Here is a 15658-nt window from a genome sequence, read left to right as displayed (position 1 = left end):
CACACATCCACAGAGTCTCACATCCCACTGAACAAAAGAGGAAACCCTTTCAGAGGGACTATTGCGTCAATATCTGAACCCCTATTGAGCATAATTGACAGTGAACGTGAGATAAAGTAAAGCTGTTTATGTTTTACCTGCTGTCACTATGCATGGTTTGTTTTACAAGTTGGAGTCTGATAATAGAGATGCATAATATGGCCAAAAGTATGATAAAATCTAGATGAAATCAAAACTGATTCCTTTTACTTTCTATACTCTGTACATGTTCCTGGTCTTTTTGTATATGGTTCATTGTTGCACGTAAAACCAAAGAAAAAAAAGGTCTGATAATGGCGATTAAGTGGGCTGGCAACATGTGGGGAGACCAAACTTGTATAGCAAAGCTTTTTCTATCTGTGTGCTTGATTATATAATGTTAATAACATGGTTTCTGGGTTGTTTTCAGGACCAGAGGTACGAAGGAGTTTTCCCGACACATACACTGAACAGGTTTGCACTTAATTTCTCTCTCTCTCTCTCTCTCTCTCTCTCTCTCTCTCTCTCTCTCTCTCTCTCTAGGGATGTTGGGGTGGGGATCTCGTAATTGTTGTTCACCTCAGTGATAATGCAGTGAGCACCTGTTCTGACAGATGGAGTTTAACCACTAGAGAGTGTGTGTCGTTTTTCTGAGGGGTCTGTGGCACCAAACACCCTTTTTATGGAGTTTTAACCAAACTCGCTTAAGATTCTGACTCTGGCTTCTTTGGAAACCAAAAAAATATGTTATTCTGTACAGTGAAGGACATATGGGGAAGTAGCGAGCAAATATGTATGCTGATGTAAATATTGTGTGTGCCTCTGAAATTAATGACCAGCAACCATTTTATGTTTTATATTTCCTTTAAACCATATGTCCATAAATAAAGACATTAATAACATTTACTAGAAAAGACAAATTTGTTATCCACAGGTAATAACTTGTCTTTGGTCATTTGAATTAAATCTGAACAATAGTGTTACCAATAAATAAAATAACAAACAAATGAAAGGTTTATCATTGTAATTTTAATTCTATATTTATAAATTATTGTATTAATTAATTAATTAATTAATTAATTAATTAATATAAACTAACAAATCAAAAGTTGTGAGTCTGCAGATTTCTCTTATTCTCATCAAGGCTGCATTAAAAAAAGGCAAAAACAGTAATTTTGTGAAATATTATTACAATTTAAAAGAACTGTTTTCTATTTGAATATATTTTAAAGTTTAATTTATTCCTGTGATGCAAAGCTGAATTTTCAGCATCATTACAATTAATTAATTAATTAATTAATTAATAAATATAAACTAACAAATCAGAGTCTGCAGATCTGCAGATTTCTCTTATTCTCATCAAGGCTGCATTAAAAAAAGGCAAAAACAGTAATTTTGTGAAATATTATTACAATTTAAAAGAACTGTTTTCTATTTGAATATATTTTAAAGTTTAATTTATTCCTGTGATGCAAAGCTGAATTTTCAGCATCATTACTCCAGTCTTCAGTGTTACATGATCCTTCAGAAATCATTCTAATATGCTGATTTGATGCTCGAGAAACATTTTTTATGATTATTGTCAATAATAGTTCAGTTTAATTGAGCTTAATATTTTTGTGGAAACAGCTGTTCTTTGATGAATAGAAAGAACAGCATCTATTTAAATGCTTTTATTTTTAATGTTTCCTTGCTAAATAAAAGTATGAATTTCATTACAAACATGTATAATATAGATTAGGCCTGGGAAGATAAAACGGTATCGATATATCGACGGTACACCTTCTTCGATAATGATAGAAAAAATGTTCGATATAGTGCACGAAATAGGCACGTGCTATGAGTGATGCAGACAGCCCACAGGAGCACGAACACATGCTGAATTGAGTGCTGTGCTTGCCTGTGATGAGGAGATTGTGAATAAAAAAATTAATATTAGTCAAATTTAAAATAAACATTTGCATTTGAATGCAAAAAAGTACAATCAAATGTTAGGTGTGCGTCAGGGAGCGTCATCAGTGGAGCGCGAGATGCAGTTATGATGATGTAAGTGCCGTTTTTTGCATTTTTATGTTTTGTTAGTCTAGCCCACGAGACGCGCAGTTGCTGCGTTATTCATTCAAAATATTAGAGAAATATAGTAGCTGGTCTTAATTAGGTTAAAACAGAAACCAAGCCATTCACACAGAACGCAAATTCAGCGCATTTTTTTAGTCGGACAAATATGACTGCTGCACTCGTGTCTCACACAAGAGATGTATAGAAAGCCATGCAAAGTTAAAACAGTTTAAACCTTCAGAAAACACGTTTCGAATTTGTGGAGGTTTATTCCTTTTCATTGCGTCTCATATGTTTTTAAAGGCAGTCTGTGTGAATGGTGCTTCAGCTCTTTGTATTAAGCAATGCATAAATACATGATGCGTTTTTGTTCATAATTGTTTATGCAATTTACGAAATTATATGAGTTAATTTAGACGTAATGCACGTTTTTTTTATAGACAGTTATTTCCTTGCTTGACAATTTAATGCGCTGCATTATTTTGCTCATTGCGCCCTCCTGTGGCCTCGGGAAACAAGCCAAAAGTTTCCTTGAGACCTATTTAATCTGCATATAAAACATTAGAAATTAGATATTTGTTTAATTTTTGCGCGAGATGCAGTGATGATGATGTAAGTGCCGTTTTTTGCATTTTTATGTTTTGTTAGTCTAGCCCACGAGACGCGCAGTTGCTGCGTTATTCATTCAAAATATTAGAGAAATATAGTAGCTGGTCTTAATTAGGTTAAAACAGAAACCAAGCCATTCACACAGAACGCAAATTCAGCGCATTTTTTTAGTCGGACAAATATGACTGCTGCACTCGTGTCTCACACAAGAGATGTATAGAAAGCCATGCAAAGTTAAAACAGTTTAAACCTTCAAACCTTCAACCGTGTGTTTGACTGTTAAAACAAAAAATATGTGTTGTTTGTCTAAATAAATTGGGTTAATTTAAAAACACAGTGGTTAAATTTAAACATTTTTTTTCTGTTGCTCTTTGTTTTAAAAAAAGGTTATAAAAAATGTCAGTAATTATCGATATGAAACATTATATCGTTGATACGTTTTTTTAGCTTTATCGCACAACCCTAATATAGATGTATACATATAAATAATTTATCATTTTCGTACTATTTTTCTTACAAATTTTTTTTTGACGACTTGTAAAAATAGCGAAATAAAAATGTCAGGAATTAAGGAAGTTATAATGCATTAAATAGGAAATGGGGAGCGAACACAGTGACTGTTTTTAAACTTCACCTACTGAAGCAGATGTAATTATCTGTGTGTGCATATAACTGGAACAGATGTGTGTACCTGTCCACTCTTTATACCTGTTGATTGCAGTTTCACACACTCCCATAGCACACACACACACACACACACACACACACACACACACACACACACAGACACAGCTTTAATCACCCTGATAGTTGGGTCCAGTGGTCCCAGAAGGCATTCTTTGTGTCGGCCCAGCGGTGAAGCTCTGTAATCTGGGCTGTGTCCCCTCCCTCTCCCCTGTCATGCTATTGTTAGGGATAATCCCTAACTCCTGACACAGATGAGGGTAGGAAAACACACACACTCACGTACACACACCCCTGGGGGCTCAAGTCCATATGGAGGGGTACCAAAGCAACAGCATAGTCCTTCACGCACACAGTTTGATCTGTACACGGTGGTCTTTTGTGTGAATGAAGCTAATGGTTATGTTTCAGTGTATGAATTCTTTCTTTCTCACAATCTGTTTTCAGGAGACGCTACAGACTATCCCAAGGTTTTGTTTCCCTTTCAATATGGACAGGTAATATTACAATCGTTAATCAAATCAAGTCACCTTTAATTATACAGGGAATAGTTCACCCAAAAATAAAAATTTGCTGGAAATCTACTCACCCCCAGGCCATCAAATATGTAGATGACTTTGTTTCATCATCAGAACAGATTTAGAGAAATTTGGCATTACATCACTTGCTCACCAATGGATGCTCTGCAGTGAATGGGTGCCGTCAGAATGAGATTCCAAACAGCTGATAAAAACATCACAATAATCCACAAGTAATACACATGACTGCAGTCCATCAATTATCATCTTATGAAGCACAGAGCTGTATGTTTGCTCCATAATCCATAATAACACTTCCTCCTGTTAAAAAAAAAGACACATCAAAATCCACCGACATATTTGTTTAGAACTGTTTTGGCTTATAAACATAGCTTGATCTGTGAATATTTCTCTCTTGATTCTGCCAAAATGGCTTTTTCACTGGAGAAAGCAATATTATGGATAGAGGACTTGTATTATAGCTGGAAGTTTGAAGTTAAAAATATGTTAATGATGGATTTGTTTATCACAGGCATGCAGCTTTGCACTTTCACAAGACATTAGTTGATGGACTGGAGTCATGTGGATTATCATGTTTTTATCAGCTGTTTGAAAACAAGCTCAATTCAGCTATAAGCAACTACCGAATTTGACTCTACTACTGTCTAGTGTTGTTATTCAGCTTGAGTCAGTTCAGTGTTGATTCAGTTCAGTCACAAAATTGGTCAATTATACACACTTCAGCTGTAAAGCAGCTCTACAAAAAGCAATAGTGTCACCGCCCAGCTCGATTCATTTTATTTTGTTCTCATCTGATTGTGTGAGTGCCATCATTTCATTTGATTCCAGCACCTCTTGAACCTTGAATTTATATGTTCTGACCAACATTTTGTTTTTGACCCTGTTCTGTCTTCCAGTATGGCAGTGGGCCAGGTGGGGCAGAACTTCACATTTGTCCTGACGGATATTGAGAGCAAACAGCGCTTCGGATTCTGCCGGCTCTCATCGGGAGCTCACAGCTGCCACTGCATCCTCGGGTACAAACTGTTGGGTTTAAGTTTTAAATTTGAACTTAAATTGGCCTGTTTTCGTCATCCACCTACTTTAGATCAGCTTAATCTAATTGTATTCTAACCATATCTGTTCAGCTACCTGCCCTGGTTTGAGGTGTTTTACAAGCTGCTGAATATCCTGGCAGACTATACAACCAAAGGACAGGTCAGTGATGCACATAAAACACTCAAATGTCACTGTGTATTATACACGCAGATGTACACATACACATTTAATCAGCTGTGTAAAAGAGGATTTCTTGCTGATTTCATACTTTCAAAATTACAATTACCTTGAAAAACTTGAACTTGACTCTGAAATATAGCTTTTTACATTTTGTATAAATAGATGATTTTTAATAAAAGCAAGTAAATAAGGATGGGTTTCATATCTACCATTTTCCCTTAGACAAAATTAGTATTCTTCAGATTTAAACTACTGTTCATAAGGTTTGGACGGTATATATATATTTTTAATAAATTAATGCTTTTATTCAGCAAGTACACATTCATTTAATCAAAAGTGAAAGGAAGGACATTTATAATGCATATATGGCTTTGATTAAAGTGATTTAACATCTTAAAATATATATATATAGTGAAAAATTAGCATGTGAAACTTGCTGTTTTCATTTGTGTGTATTTGTGTTATAGGACAGTCAATGGAGAGAGTTGTTAGAGTCTCTACACACGTTAAACATCCCTGACCCTGGAGTGCCTGTGCATTTGAGTGTGGTAATATACACAACACGTTATCAGACAATATTTTCATATTACAATAAATTTATTGTATAAAGCTAATTATATTTCTCTCTCTCTAGCATTTGTTTTTCACAGTGCCTGATCCTAGGGAATTACCCAGTATACCTGAAAATGTAAGTCTGACTTATTAAATTGACCCTGTTAGTCAGATTTATACATAACTATTCGGTTGGGACTAGTTATAATTTTAACTAAGGACGTCTGAAAATACACATTTAAAATGACTGTGAAAATGGTCAAATTCAAGGTAATTCATCAATCCATATGGAGATCTATGATTTCTTTTTATGTATCTGCAGAGAAATCTGACAGAGTATTTTGTAGCAGTGGATGTGAATAACATGCTGCATCTGTACGCTAGCTTGCTGTACGAAAGACGAATCCTCATTAGCTGCAGCAAGCTGAGCACTGTGAGTAACATCTCTACCATTATCGCTCTCTCTATTGTTGGTTGTTTCTTTACTCATTTTAGAGCTATTAATAAACCTTATTCTCCCTCTCAGTTAACCGCATGTGTTCATGGTGCGGCAGCCATGTTGTATCCCATGTACTGGCAGCATGTTTACATTCCAGTCCTGCCACAGCACTTAATTGACTACTGCTGGTGAGTGCACACACACACACACACACATACACACACATTTACACATACATACTTGTTAAGAACTTCATATTTCTATTGTTTTAAAATCAAGTAGTTAATTACTTGACCCTAATTTTTATATTATAAAAAAGGCATTATTTGGCACATTTAGGAGGATTTATTATATTTACAAAGGGTTTTTATTAAATTCATAAAAAAATAAATAAATATATAAGTATATATTTTAAGATCAGTCTCTTGGGGCTTACTCATTCATATTTATTGAAAAGGCAAGAGAAACCAGTTTATGTTAGAATTTCTTGATTTTGTCCTCTAATAGAATTTCCATTTTAAATTATATTAGACATTTGTTTTTATTCAGAAAATCTTTGAATAATTTTAGAATTGGAATCATACATTAAATTGAACGATTCTATATAATTGTTGTTATTATTATTTTAAGCATGTTTTGTACTTTGCATGTATTTTTGTGTTGTTTTTTTAATGCAACATTTTTAAATGATTGTAAGCAATGTATTAAAATTATATTGGAATCATAATTGTTTTTAAAAATTGAAATACTGTTGATATGGCGTTAAATCATATATAAATAAATATATATAAATAAATATTATTCACTTATGATTTTTAAATATTTTCATATTTCATTTTGTTATGATTTCATATGGTAATGGCTCACAACATTACTGTTTTTACTGTATTTTTATCGAATAAATGCAGCCTTGCTCAGCATAAGAGGCTTCATTCAAAATATTTAAAAATCATAATGTTTCCAAACTTTTGAGAAGTACTGTGTATATTTAATATAATCATATATTAAATACATTTTAAAAGGCAGAAACTGTACTGAACTATTGTTATTTTTTTTAGCGCTCCAATGCCATACCTCATCGGAGTGCATTCCAGTCTTATGGAGGTGACTGATTGCTTTCTTTTATTTTACCTTACCGGCATATTCATATTCTTCTGTGTTGCAGATTCATATTTAAATCACAGTGCTGTTGTATTGTTACTTGTTTTAGTGTAGCAGACTTCTAGGCTGTATTTAGAATATTTCGTGTGTGTTTGTGTGTGTTGTCGTAACAGAAGGTGCGAGGTGTGGCTTTAGATGATGTGGTACTTCTCAATGTAGACACAAACACTCTTGAAACGCCGTTTGATGACCTGCAAAGCCTTCCTAATGATGTGGTGAGTAAATAAGCATAAACACGACCTGCTCTGATCTCCAAAAAGTCTGATCTGTTCTGGGCATGGTGTTGATTTTGATATGTCAGTGATGATCTGATATGGAAATTTATGATGGTTGCAGCAAGTGATATACGTGTGTTGTAGGTTTCATCTTTAAAGAACCGCCTAAGAAAAGTTTCCTCGACGACAGGAGATGGAGTGGCCAGAGCGTTTCTGAAGGCGCAGGCAGCACTGTTTGGCAGTTACAGGAACGCACTACACATTGAACCGGTGAGAGAGAGTTTGAAGTATTGATGTGCTTATGGTTTGGAATGAAGTTCAGACTCATAAATGTTAGCTCTGAGCATTTGATGAAGTATTTGTTAAGCTCACCATGCAGGATGACTGTGAGACAGTGTCCCCTAGTGGACAGTCCATGTGGCTTTGTAAATATAAATGCTCTGGTTGACATGTTTTTGACTTCCCATGTTCAGGAGGAGCCAATTACCTTCAGTGAGGAAACATTCATGACACACCGATCCAGCACAATGAGACAGTTTCTACAGAACGCTATACAGCTACAGTTCTTTAAACAGGTATTGCACAAACATTTAACTAACTATCCAAATGAGAGCATACAATATATTTTTATTGCTTTATATAAAGCAAATTATAAATACAGCTTCAAATAAAGATTCCTTCTTTTAGTCTATACACATAAGTTTATCATTTGTTTTATAAAACAGCAGCTGTTTTCTTTTTACCAGTGTTTATAGTGCTTTTCACGCATATTAAGGCACTTCCATATTTTTTTTATGTTGTATCAGCACCTTGTTTAGCAGCATCAGACTTCAGTGTTGTTATTGTTAACTAAAACTATTAAAAATTATTTTTGGTAATTAAAAAAAATAAATATTACATTACAACGTAAACTGAATTACAGAAACTGAAATAGGTTTAAGTTGAAGTACTAAAATGACTAAAATATAGAAATATTTGAATTATTAAAAAAATTTATAAAAATGGCAGAGGCACATAACCAAATTACTAAAACTTAAACTAAAATTAAAATGAAAATTTTTAGAATCAGACACAGAGCTTTTGTCAACTTTGTCTAACCTCTTGTATAACTTATTTTAAATGGAAAATCACATGTTTATTTTATAAAGCGTCCCTCTCATGTGACGCCTACATAAAGATCATTGCTTTAATGTGTGTGTTTGCAGTTTATAGACGGGCGTTTGGAGCTGTTGAACTCTGGTGAAGGGTTCAGCGATCAGTTTGAGGAGGAGATCAATATGGGAGAATATGCTGGTAAGAGACTTTTAATTTGTATTTACTTTAAAGCTAATAATTTCATGTAATTTTGTGTTATTACTGTTTTTACATTCACTCTTCTCTGTGAATGTTTAATATTTGTGTTACAGGCAGTGATAAGACATATCATCAGTGGCTTTTCACAGTGAAGGTGACATTTCTTGTTTTTTATGTGTGCTGGAGAGGCTGATTTGTACTGATTCTTTGTGTATTTGCTTATGAGCTTTTCCCCCTCAGTCTTATGATGTCTTTTTCTCGTTTGACATACAGAAGGGCAGTGGGGCCATCTTAAACACAGTGAAGACAAAGGCAAATCCTGCAATGAAGACAGTTTACAAATTTGTATGTATCCATGCGTAAACACTTTCTTTCTCAGTTCTCTATGTGTGAGTGAACTCTAGTTTTGTCTGAGAGAGAGTTTCTTCAGTTGTTTTCTCTTTTTCTATGAGAAATTTCTCTGTGCTGCCTGTTTAAGGGATCTCCTCATGTTTTCTCTACAGGCCAAAGACCATGCCAAGATGGGCATCAAAGAAGTAAAGAGTAGACTCAAACAAAAGGTGCTCATACAATCAAGCACGTGCACACAAAAACACAATTGTTCATCATTTTTGCATAAACATACTGTATGTGCATGCATTTTTTAATAATGTGCAAGCGACTGTGTATTTACTTGCAGGAGCTTACAGAGAATGGTTACACAGAAGAGACTGGCTCCACCCACCTACCCTCCACACACAGCAAAGACTCCCTCACCTGGGACCAGAGACGTCCGATCACAGTTCACTTTGGACAGGTGGGTGTGGGGAATTATAACTGATTTGGAAATTGCAAAATTTTGGCAAAGAGCATTAATATAGTGTAAATTGTTGTTGATTTCAAATGATATAGTATATCACTGTAATGTACATGTACGGTATTATAATCGTGGCAACTTCAAAATAATGTACCTGTATTGACCCGAATATAAGACAATGCTTTTTTCTTGGAAATACATCTGAAAAAACGCGGTCGTCTTATATTCAGGGTCTAGACTTTGAAATGTCAATAATACACCCACAACAATAGGTGGTGCCAAATACGCATAAAACAAGTGTGCCATGAAATACGTAATGTAATGTGTGTTGTAAAGATCGCAAGTAAAAACAAAAGAAAAAGAAAACCTTACAGCTGCACGAGTTGTGACTGTCACGTTAGCCTGATGGGACCAAACTCTCTTTGTGATTTTAAAACGTAAGACAGTACCCAGATTTGAAGACTACAGTAATATTTAATTTCTACTGTTAATAAGATTTTGGTAGGCTACTATTAGATGGATAGCCTAAATATCCTAATTCAGATGGGCTAACTGTTTTTTTTTAATTAATTTTTTTTTATGGTATATCAAAAAGTGTATATTTTTTAAATGTGATTGTTGATCATTTTACCAGTTTTTACCATACTTTCAAAACAAAAATTAAAATAGGAAAAATATACAATATGAAAATAATTGAAGACAAAATGTGTTTTACTGAGAAAAAACGAGACTTGGTTTTTAAAAAGCCTTTTCCCAAAAGGTACATCTGGAAAAAGGGGGGTTGTCTTATAATCAGGGTCGTCTTATATTCGGGCCAATACGGTAATAATTATAGGTAACTTATTATTCAAATTGTTTAGAATTTTGGAACATACATTAGCTTCTTGTCCATAAACTGGACAAAATTTAGAACACTGTGATGCCCAACTCTGACATGGAGAAGAAAGAAAGACAAACAAAGAGTATTTACATGTAATAGCTATTCAGATTTTTGTATTCACTATGGTGTTGATCAAAAATAAATACTTAATATTTATTTTTAAACACTTGTTTACACTCATACATTTTAATATGGGCTAAAGACCAGTCTAGAAAAGATGTCATGATATTAGCTGAAAATGTTTTGATACTTTATTGTAATTTTTTCATAGTTCACTTCAGTCAGTTTGAAACATTTGTTTACTTTTTACATTTTTATTCTGTATTGTTTTATTGTATTTAATGGTAAGCTATTTTTGTTATTTGAAAACGCTGTTAAACTTGTAATTAAGAGGCTAGCAGTAAAGTTTGCTCATCTTTTTCAACCTGTTTTTAATGTAATGTATTTCAATATCTGATAAAAGCGTCAGCATTTATCGTGATATGAAGCTTTGATATCGCTACATGCCTATTTCAGATGTATGTTAAATGGAAAGTTTGTTGACATGGACGTAGTAATTAGGATTCAGTCCTTGTGTTAAACTGTTACATTTTAGAAAGTGTGAAAGAAGTCATATTTTCACAGATAAAAGTGTGTGTGTATGTATGTATGTATGTATGTTTGGAGCAGACTGAGCAGTCACGTTCCCCACGGCCCCCTCGGCCACAACGTCCCCCTCCCCCCCATCCCTCCAAACTACAAAGCAGCACACGACCTGTGAGTACAGCACTCTCATCCCTGTCCTCTGACCTGTCACCCTGAGCTCAAATATTCCCTTCTGCCCTGGCTGGTGCACTGGAGTGTGTTATATTTGTGTGTTCTGACTGGATACTGTTTGTGTGCATGTATGTGTGTGTATTTACATGCCTGTGTGATATAACATCAATTATTTTTCTACAGAATAATGCTCAGTCACACTTGAATGAGTTTGTCGTGTGTTTGCACTTACTTTTCTACCACACAAACTTTTTTCCTTCGGTTTAAAGGGTGCTTTATTCTGTCTGCCACTCTTCAGGTAACCCTTTTGCCCCAGCCTGCATGCCTCCCTCAGGTGCCAACTACTTTCCCACTTCTGCCCACCCGTTCTCTGTATTCGGTCAGACATCTGCTGTGGGTGTGACCCCAACTGGAGGGGCGTGGCCAGTTGGACGCCTTCCTCCATCCTCCAGCAGTAGCGGCTCTCTTTCAACCCTCTTGGACTCACCTGCTCCTACTACTCTGGCCCAGCCTGCGCAAGTTTCTACAGACGAATCCAGTGACCCATTCAGTGACCTTCTTACAATGGCAACCACACCAACTGTAATGACCACGCCCCCCAAAAAGAAGGTAGAAGATTTGCGAAGAAGGTGGGAAACCTTTGACTAGCTGTGCTCACGTCTTTCCTCTACGGCTGCTACCAAACAGTGAGGGACTGCAAATTTAGAGCCAGTGGGTATTTAAGATTGTGCCCCCTAGTGGCCTAAAAGCACTGTTGGACATTTTCCCTCTCAGAGTGTGTCGTGCTTTTTTTTGCGCCTAGCTCACACACTTAGCCTTATGCACACAGATGCTAATGATGTATTTCCCATAGCATCCGGATGAAAGTGTTGTTCCAATAGCAGCAAGTTTAACACTGAAAAACCATATTAGCAGGATAACACTGTATTTTCTGTAGCTAGCAGTCTAGTTTCCACAGGGATCAGACTACAATACTAAAGATACCACACAGTAATATGACCCAAGTCCTACATTAGCGATTAGACTGCCATTGCTGCGTTTATGGCAGCAATTGCACGTCCTCTTAACAATCAGTACTGTTTTAATAAGAAGCTTGTTTTTTAACCCTACACACATTTATGAATTCAAACCGTTACACCCTAACATTCAATTCTTGTGCAAACTTCTACAAACGATTGTTAAATTGGCATTTATAATGCACCTGAATACAAATATTTGCTAATCCCTATTAGATGGCATACTACACATCCCACACTACTTGCGACATGACACAAGGGCATACTACATTCTGGACTCTATAATGCAAATTGCATATAACTTTGTGATTGCGGTACCTGCTGTGTACTTCATATTTGCACTACATTACATACAGCATACAATGATGCATACTGCACTACATATCGTGCCCTAGTAGAAGCTAAATACTACTCACTGCTTAGAGCATAGAGTGTGATAAAGTGCAGCAGAATGTTAGTGCTCAGAACAGGTCGGAGTAAACAGCCCCGTAGAACACAACACTGCCCCCTAGAGGTCTGAAGTCAGAAAACAAAAATGCAGTATGCATTTGATGCATACATTTTTTTTTTTTTTTAGGTTAAATACATGGTGAACGCCCTCACTGGTACCGGCTTTACCTCTAGTTCTGCTTGCCTGTGTGTCAGTCCAAAACTATTAAAATGGGTCTTATGGAACAGGGTTCTGTTTGGTTTCAAAATAGTTTAGTTTGGATACTAATTGTCCACTTGCTTTGATTTGATGTTAAAGTTCTCGTTTTATTCTGAGCATCACATGATAGACTTACAGCTTTCGTAAAGCGATCAGTCACCACCCTTCTTTTTAGCACTACCCTTTCCATCTAATCCGCTACTGCCATGCACTCTGCATTATGGGTATTTATTCTAATAGAGCCTTTTTGCGCTTTTTAAATATACATACTGCTATAAAGTGTGTTCAAATTAATCCTAACTCTTAACAACTGGTTTTCTTGTCATAGACTGTGCCTGTTTTCTGGGTTTAGTTCAGCACTATACACAATCGGTGTTGGAGGATCTTTGTTTCATGCCATGTTTTGCTATATTTTTGTCTGAGACTTGCAAGTAGGAGAACACTGTTTGTGCAAATCTTGACATGGAAAAGAATTGTGTACAACCAAACGCTCAAATCCAAAAGAAACATGTTTTTGTCAGGGAACATCAGGGAGTGAACTGGTGTCTCTTCTCTGGTTTTATTGATGTATTTAAAGATATGAAATCATGTTATTTGTGTTATTAAAGTGTTCTCGAACATCTCTATCCACCCTGTAGAGCTGTTAGATCATCACGTTTTCTGTTAGTTTATCTGTTTATATCACCTTTCGAATTTGGCCTTAAATGAGAGTGCGTGTGTGCATGTTGTGTGTGTAAATTCAGAGCTGTTTGTGGTGAGAGGTTTGTTGTGTATTCTTAGTTGTACTGCATGGGTTGTTCCGGTGTTTTGGTTCAAATATTGTCTTAATGTAAAAAATATGATTTTTACATTTCACATCAGCTGTTAGGTTGAAATGTGATTGGTGAAACACTGTCCTTGGTCAGTAATCTATACTGAATGTTTAAAACAAAATTCCAGTGGCAATGGAAGCCAGTACACCATCACAGAATACACTGAGCGGCATTGCACTGGATTGCAGTGAGCTTCTACTGGGGAGACTTTAATAATGTTTGACAAACACAAAACTTAAAATGAATTACAGCAAGATGTGTGTGTGCATATTAAAGTGCTACTTTAAAACCGAAAATATTTTGAAATATTCCGAAAAAATTAATCGGTTGACGCAAAACGAGGCATTTTTTAATTGACAAAAATACATTTGCTAAGTATTCTGTTAAAAGTACCTACACATTTAACTGCAGCAGATACAGTATTTTTTTCTTTTTAGGAAATTGTCAGATGAGCTGAAGCTGTGATATTTTTCCCCATACAGTGACTTAACTGGCAAGACATCCAAACATGTTTAGTGTTAAAAGTTGTTCTGGGTGAAGTATTGTAGATGACATCACTGCACAGCAGTCATTGAGGCCCGTCACTGAATGTGATTGTATTCTGTATTCCAGCGGAAAAGTGTCAAATTATAATCTACTATGTCTGGGTAAAAGAGGTTTTGAAAATGTGGCTGGCATGGATTTAACAAACATTGTAGGACCTATTTTGACAGGATCCTTTGAGGTTTCTCCGCTTGAATGGTAGGAGAGTGCAAGGTGGAACTATCAAGATGTGTTTCTGATGTGTAAAATACAATTTTCTCTTGGAATGTATCCTAATGTGAACTCATATCCTCTTATTATCATCTTGCACTTTTTTTATTTTTTAATTATTATTATTTGGATGTTATTATTTGTGTTTGCCATAATTAAAAAGCACACAGTATATTCATGTGAAAGTGGTGAGTTTGAGATTTATTTTGCTTACATTTAGTCATTTATTTTTAACCGTTCTCTTTCCCAGTATTCTTGCGCATATTGTGTTGTTAAAATGCACATGACTTTTCCTAATTATTTTAGCTGTAACTCCTTTTTAAACATGCAAACACAAACACTTTTATTATACTTTTTTTTTGCACATTTACACATTCAAAAATATATTCCTAAAATGTTGTAGTTTATACTGTACTGTTTAGTTTTAGTAAATCCTATGCATTCATTTGAAGAAAGCCTGACTGATGTGACAAAAAAAAGAAAAAATATTATAGCCACAATTTACAACATATACACACTCAGTTTTTACAGCATTTAGACATCAACAAGGATTTGTTCTTATGTTTATCTCTCATCTCTTATTTCATCTTCACACACAGACTGAATATTATTTCACCGCTCATGCAATCATATTTGCATGTGTACGCAGAGGTAAGTGTGTATAAATGGTGGTGGTGTTTATTTATCTTTGCACATTTACACATTCAAAAATATATTCCTAAAATGTTGTAGTTTATACTGTACTGTTTAGTTTTAGTAAATCCTATGCATTCATTTGAAGAAAGCCTGACTGATGTGACAAAAAAAGAAAAAATATTATAGCCACAATTTACAACATATACACACTCAGTTTTTACAGCATTTAGACATCAACAAGGATTTGTTCTTATGTTTATCTCTCATCTCTTATTTCATCTTCACACACAGACTGAATATTATTTCACCACTCATGCAATCATATTTGCATGTGTACGCAGAGGTAAGTGTGTATAAATGGTGGTGGTGTTTATTTATCTTTAGTAGTATGAACACACTCCTAAAAAAATCAAGTACAGTGATTGTCAAACAGTAACATGTTCACAGTTTTTCCAATAATGGTCTCAAACAATAAAAACAAATTGCATTCACATTTTGTTGGAATCACCATAACTCCCTTTTTGCTAAATCCAATTTTTCTCAGATTGTCTTGTGACTCCACCCATAACAGTTA

The 15658-nt window shown here is 35.1% G+C and overlaps 1 protein-coding gene across 1 annotated transcript in view; it reads left to right on the top strand.

The window, feature by feature from the left end:
* Positions 1-14633, top strand: part of LOC107585416 (DENN domain-containing protein 1A-like) — a 17346-nt gene extending 2713 nt beyond the window's left edge. Inside the window, exons 3-21 of the mRNA XM_016272433.1 lie at positions 449-492; positions 3817-3866; positions 4805-4924; positions 5036-5105; positions 5594-5674; positions 5761-5814; positions 6001-6111; positions 6205-6305; positions 7176-7221; positions 7392-7493; positions 7638-7763; positions 7967-8068; positions 8699-8786; positions 8900-8940; positions 9060-9131; positions 9290-9346; positions 9466-9582; positions 11132-11261; positions 11517-14633. Coding sequence (XP_016127919.1) covers positions 449-492; positions 3817-3866; positions 4805-4924; positions 5036-5105; positions 5594-5674; positions 5761-5814; positions 6001-6111; positions 6205-6305; positions 7176-7221; positions 7392-7493; positions 7638-7763; positions 7967-8068; positions 8699-8786; positions 8900-8940; positions 9060-9131; positions 9290-9346; positions 9466-9582; positions 11132-11261; positions 11517-11866 — 1862 coding nt within the window. The 3' untranslated portion in view covers positions 11867-14633. The remainder of the gene's footprint in view (positions 1-448; positions 493-3816; positions 3867-4804; positions 4925-5035; positions 5106-5593; positions 5675-5760; positions 5815-6000; positions 6112-6204; positions 6306-7175; positions 7222-7391; positions 7494-7637; positions 7764-7966; positions 8069-8698; positions 8787-8899; positions 8941-9059; positions 9132-9289; positions 9347-9465; positions 9583-11131; positions 11262-11516) is intronic.
* The last annotated feature ends 1025 nt before the right edge of the window (positions 14634-15658 follow it).

The sequence above is a fragment of the Sinocyclocheilus grahami genome, unplaced genomic scaffold (genome assembly GCF_001515645.1).
Source record: "Sinocyclocheilus grahami isolate Dianchi unplaced genomic scaffold, SAMN03320097.WGS_v1.1 scaffold70.1, whole genome shotgun sequence".
In the NCBI taxonomy this organism is placed as follows: domain Eukaryota; kingdom Metazoa; phylum Chordata; class Actinopteri; order Cypriniformes; family Cyprinidae; genus Sinocyclocheilus; species Sinocyclocheilus grahami.
This window is presented reverse-complemented; position numbering and strand designations above follow the sequence as displayed.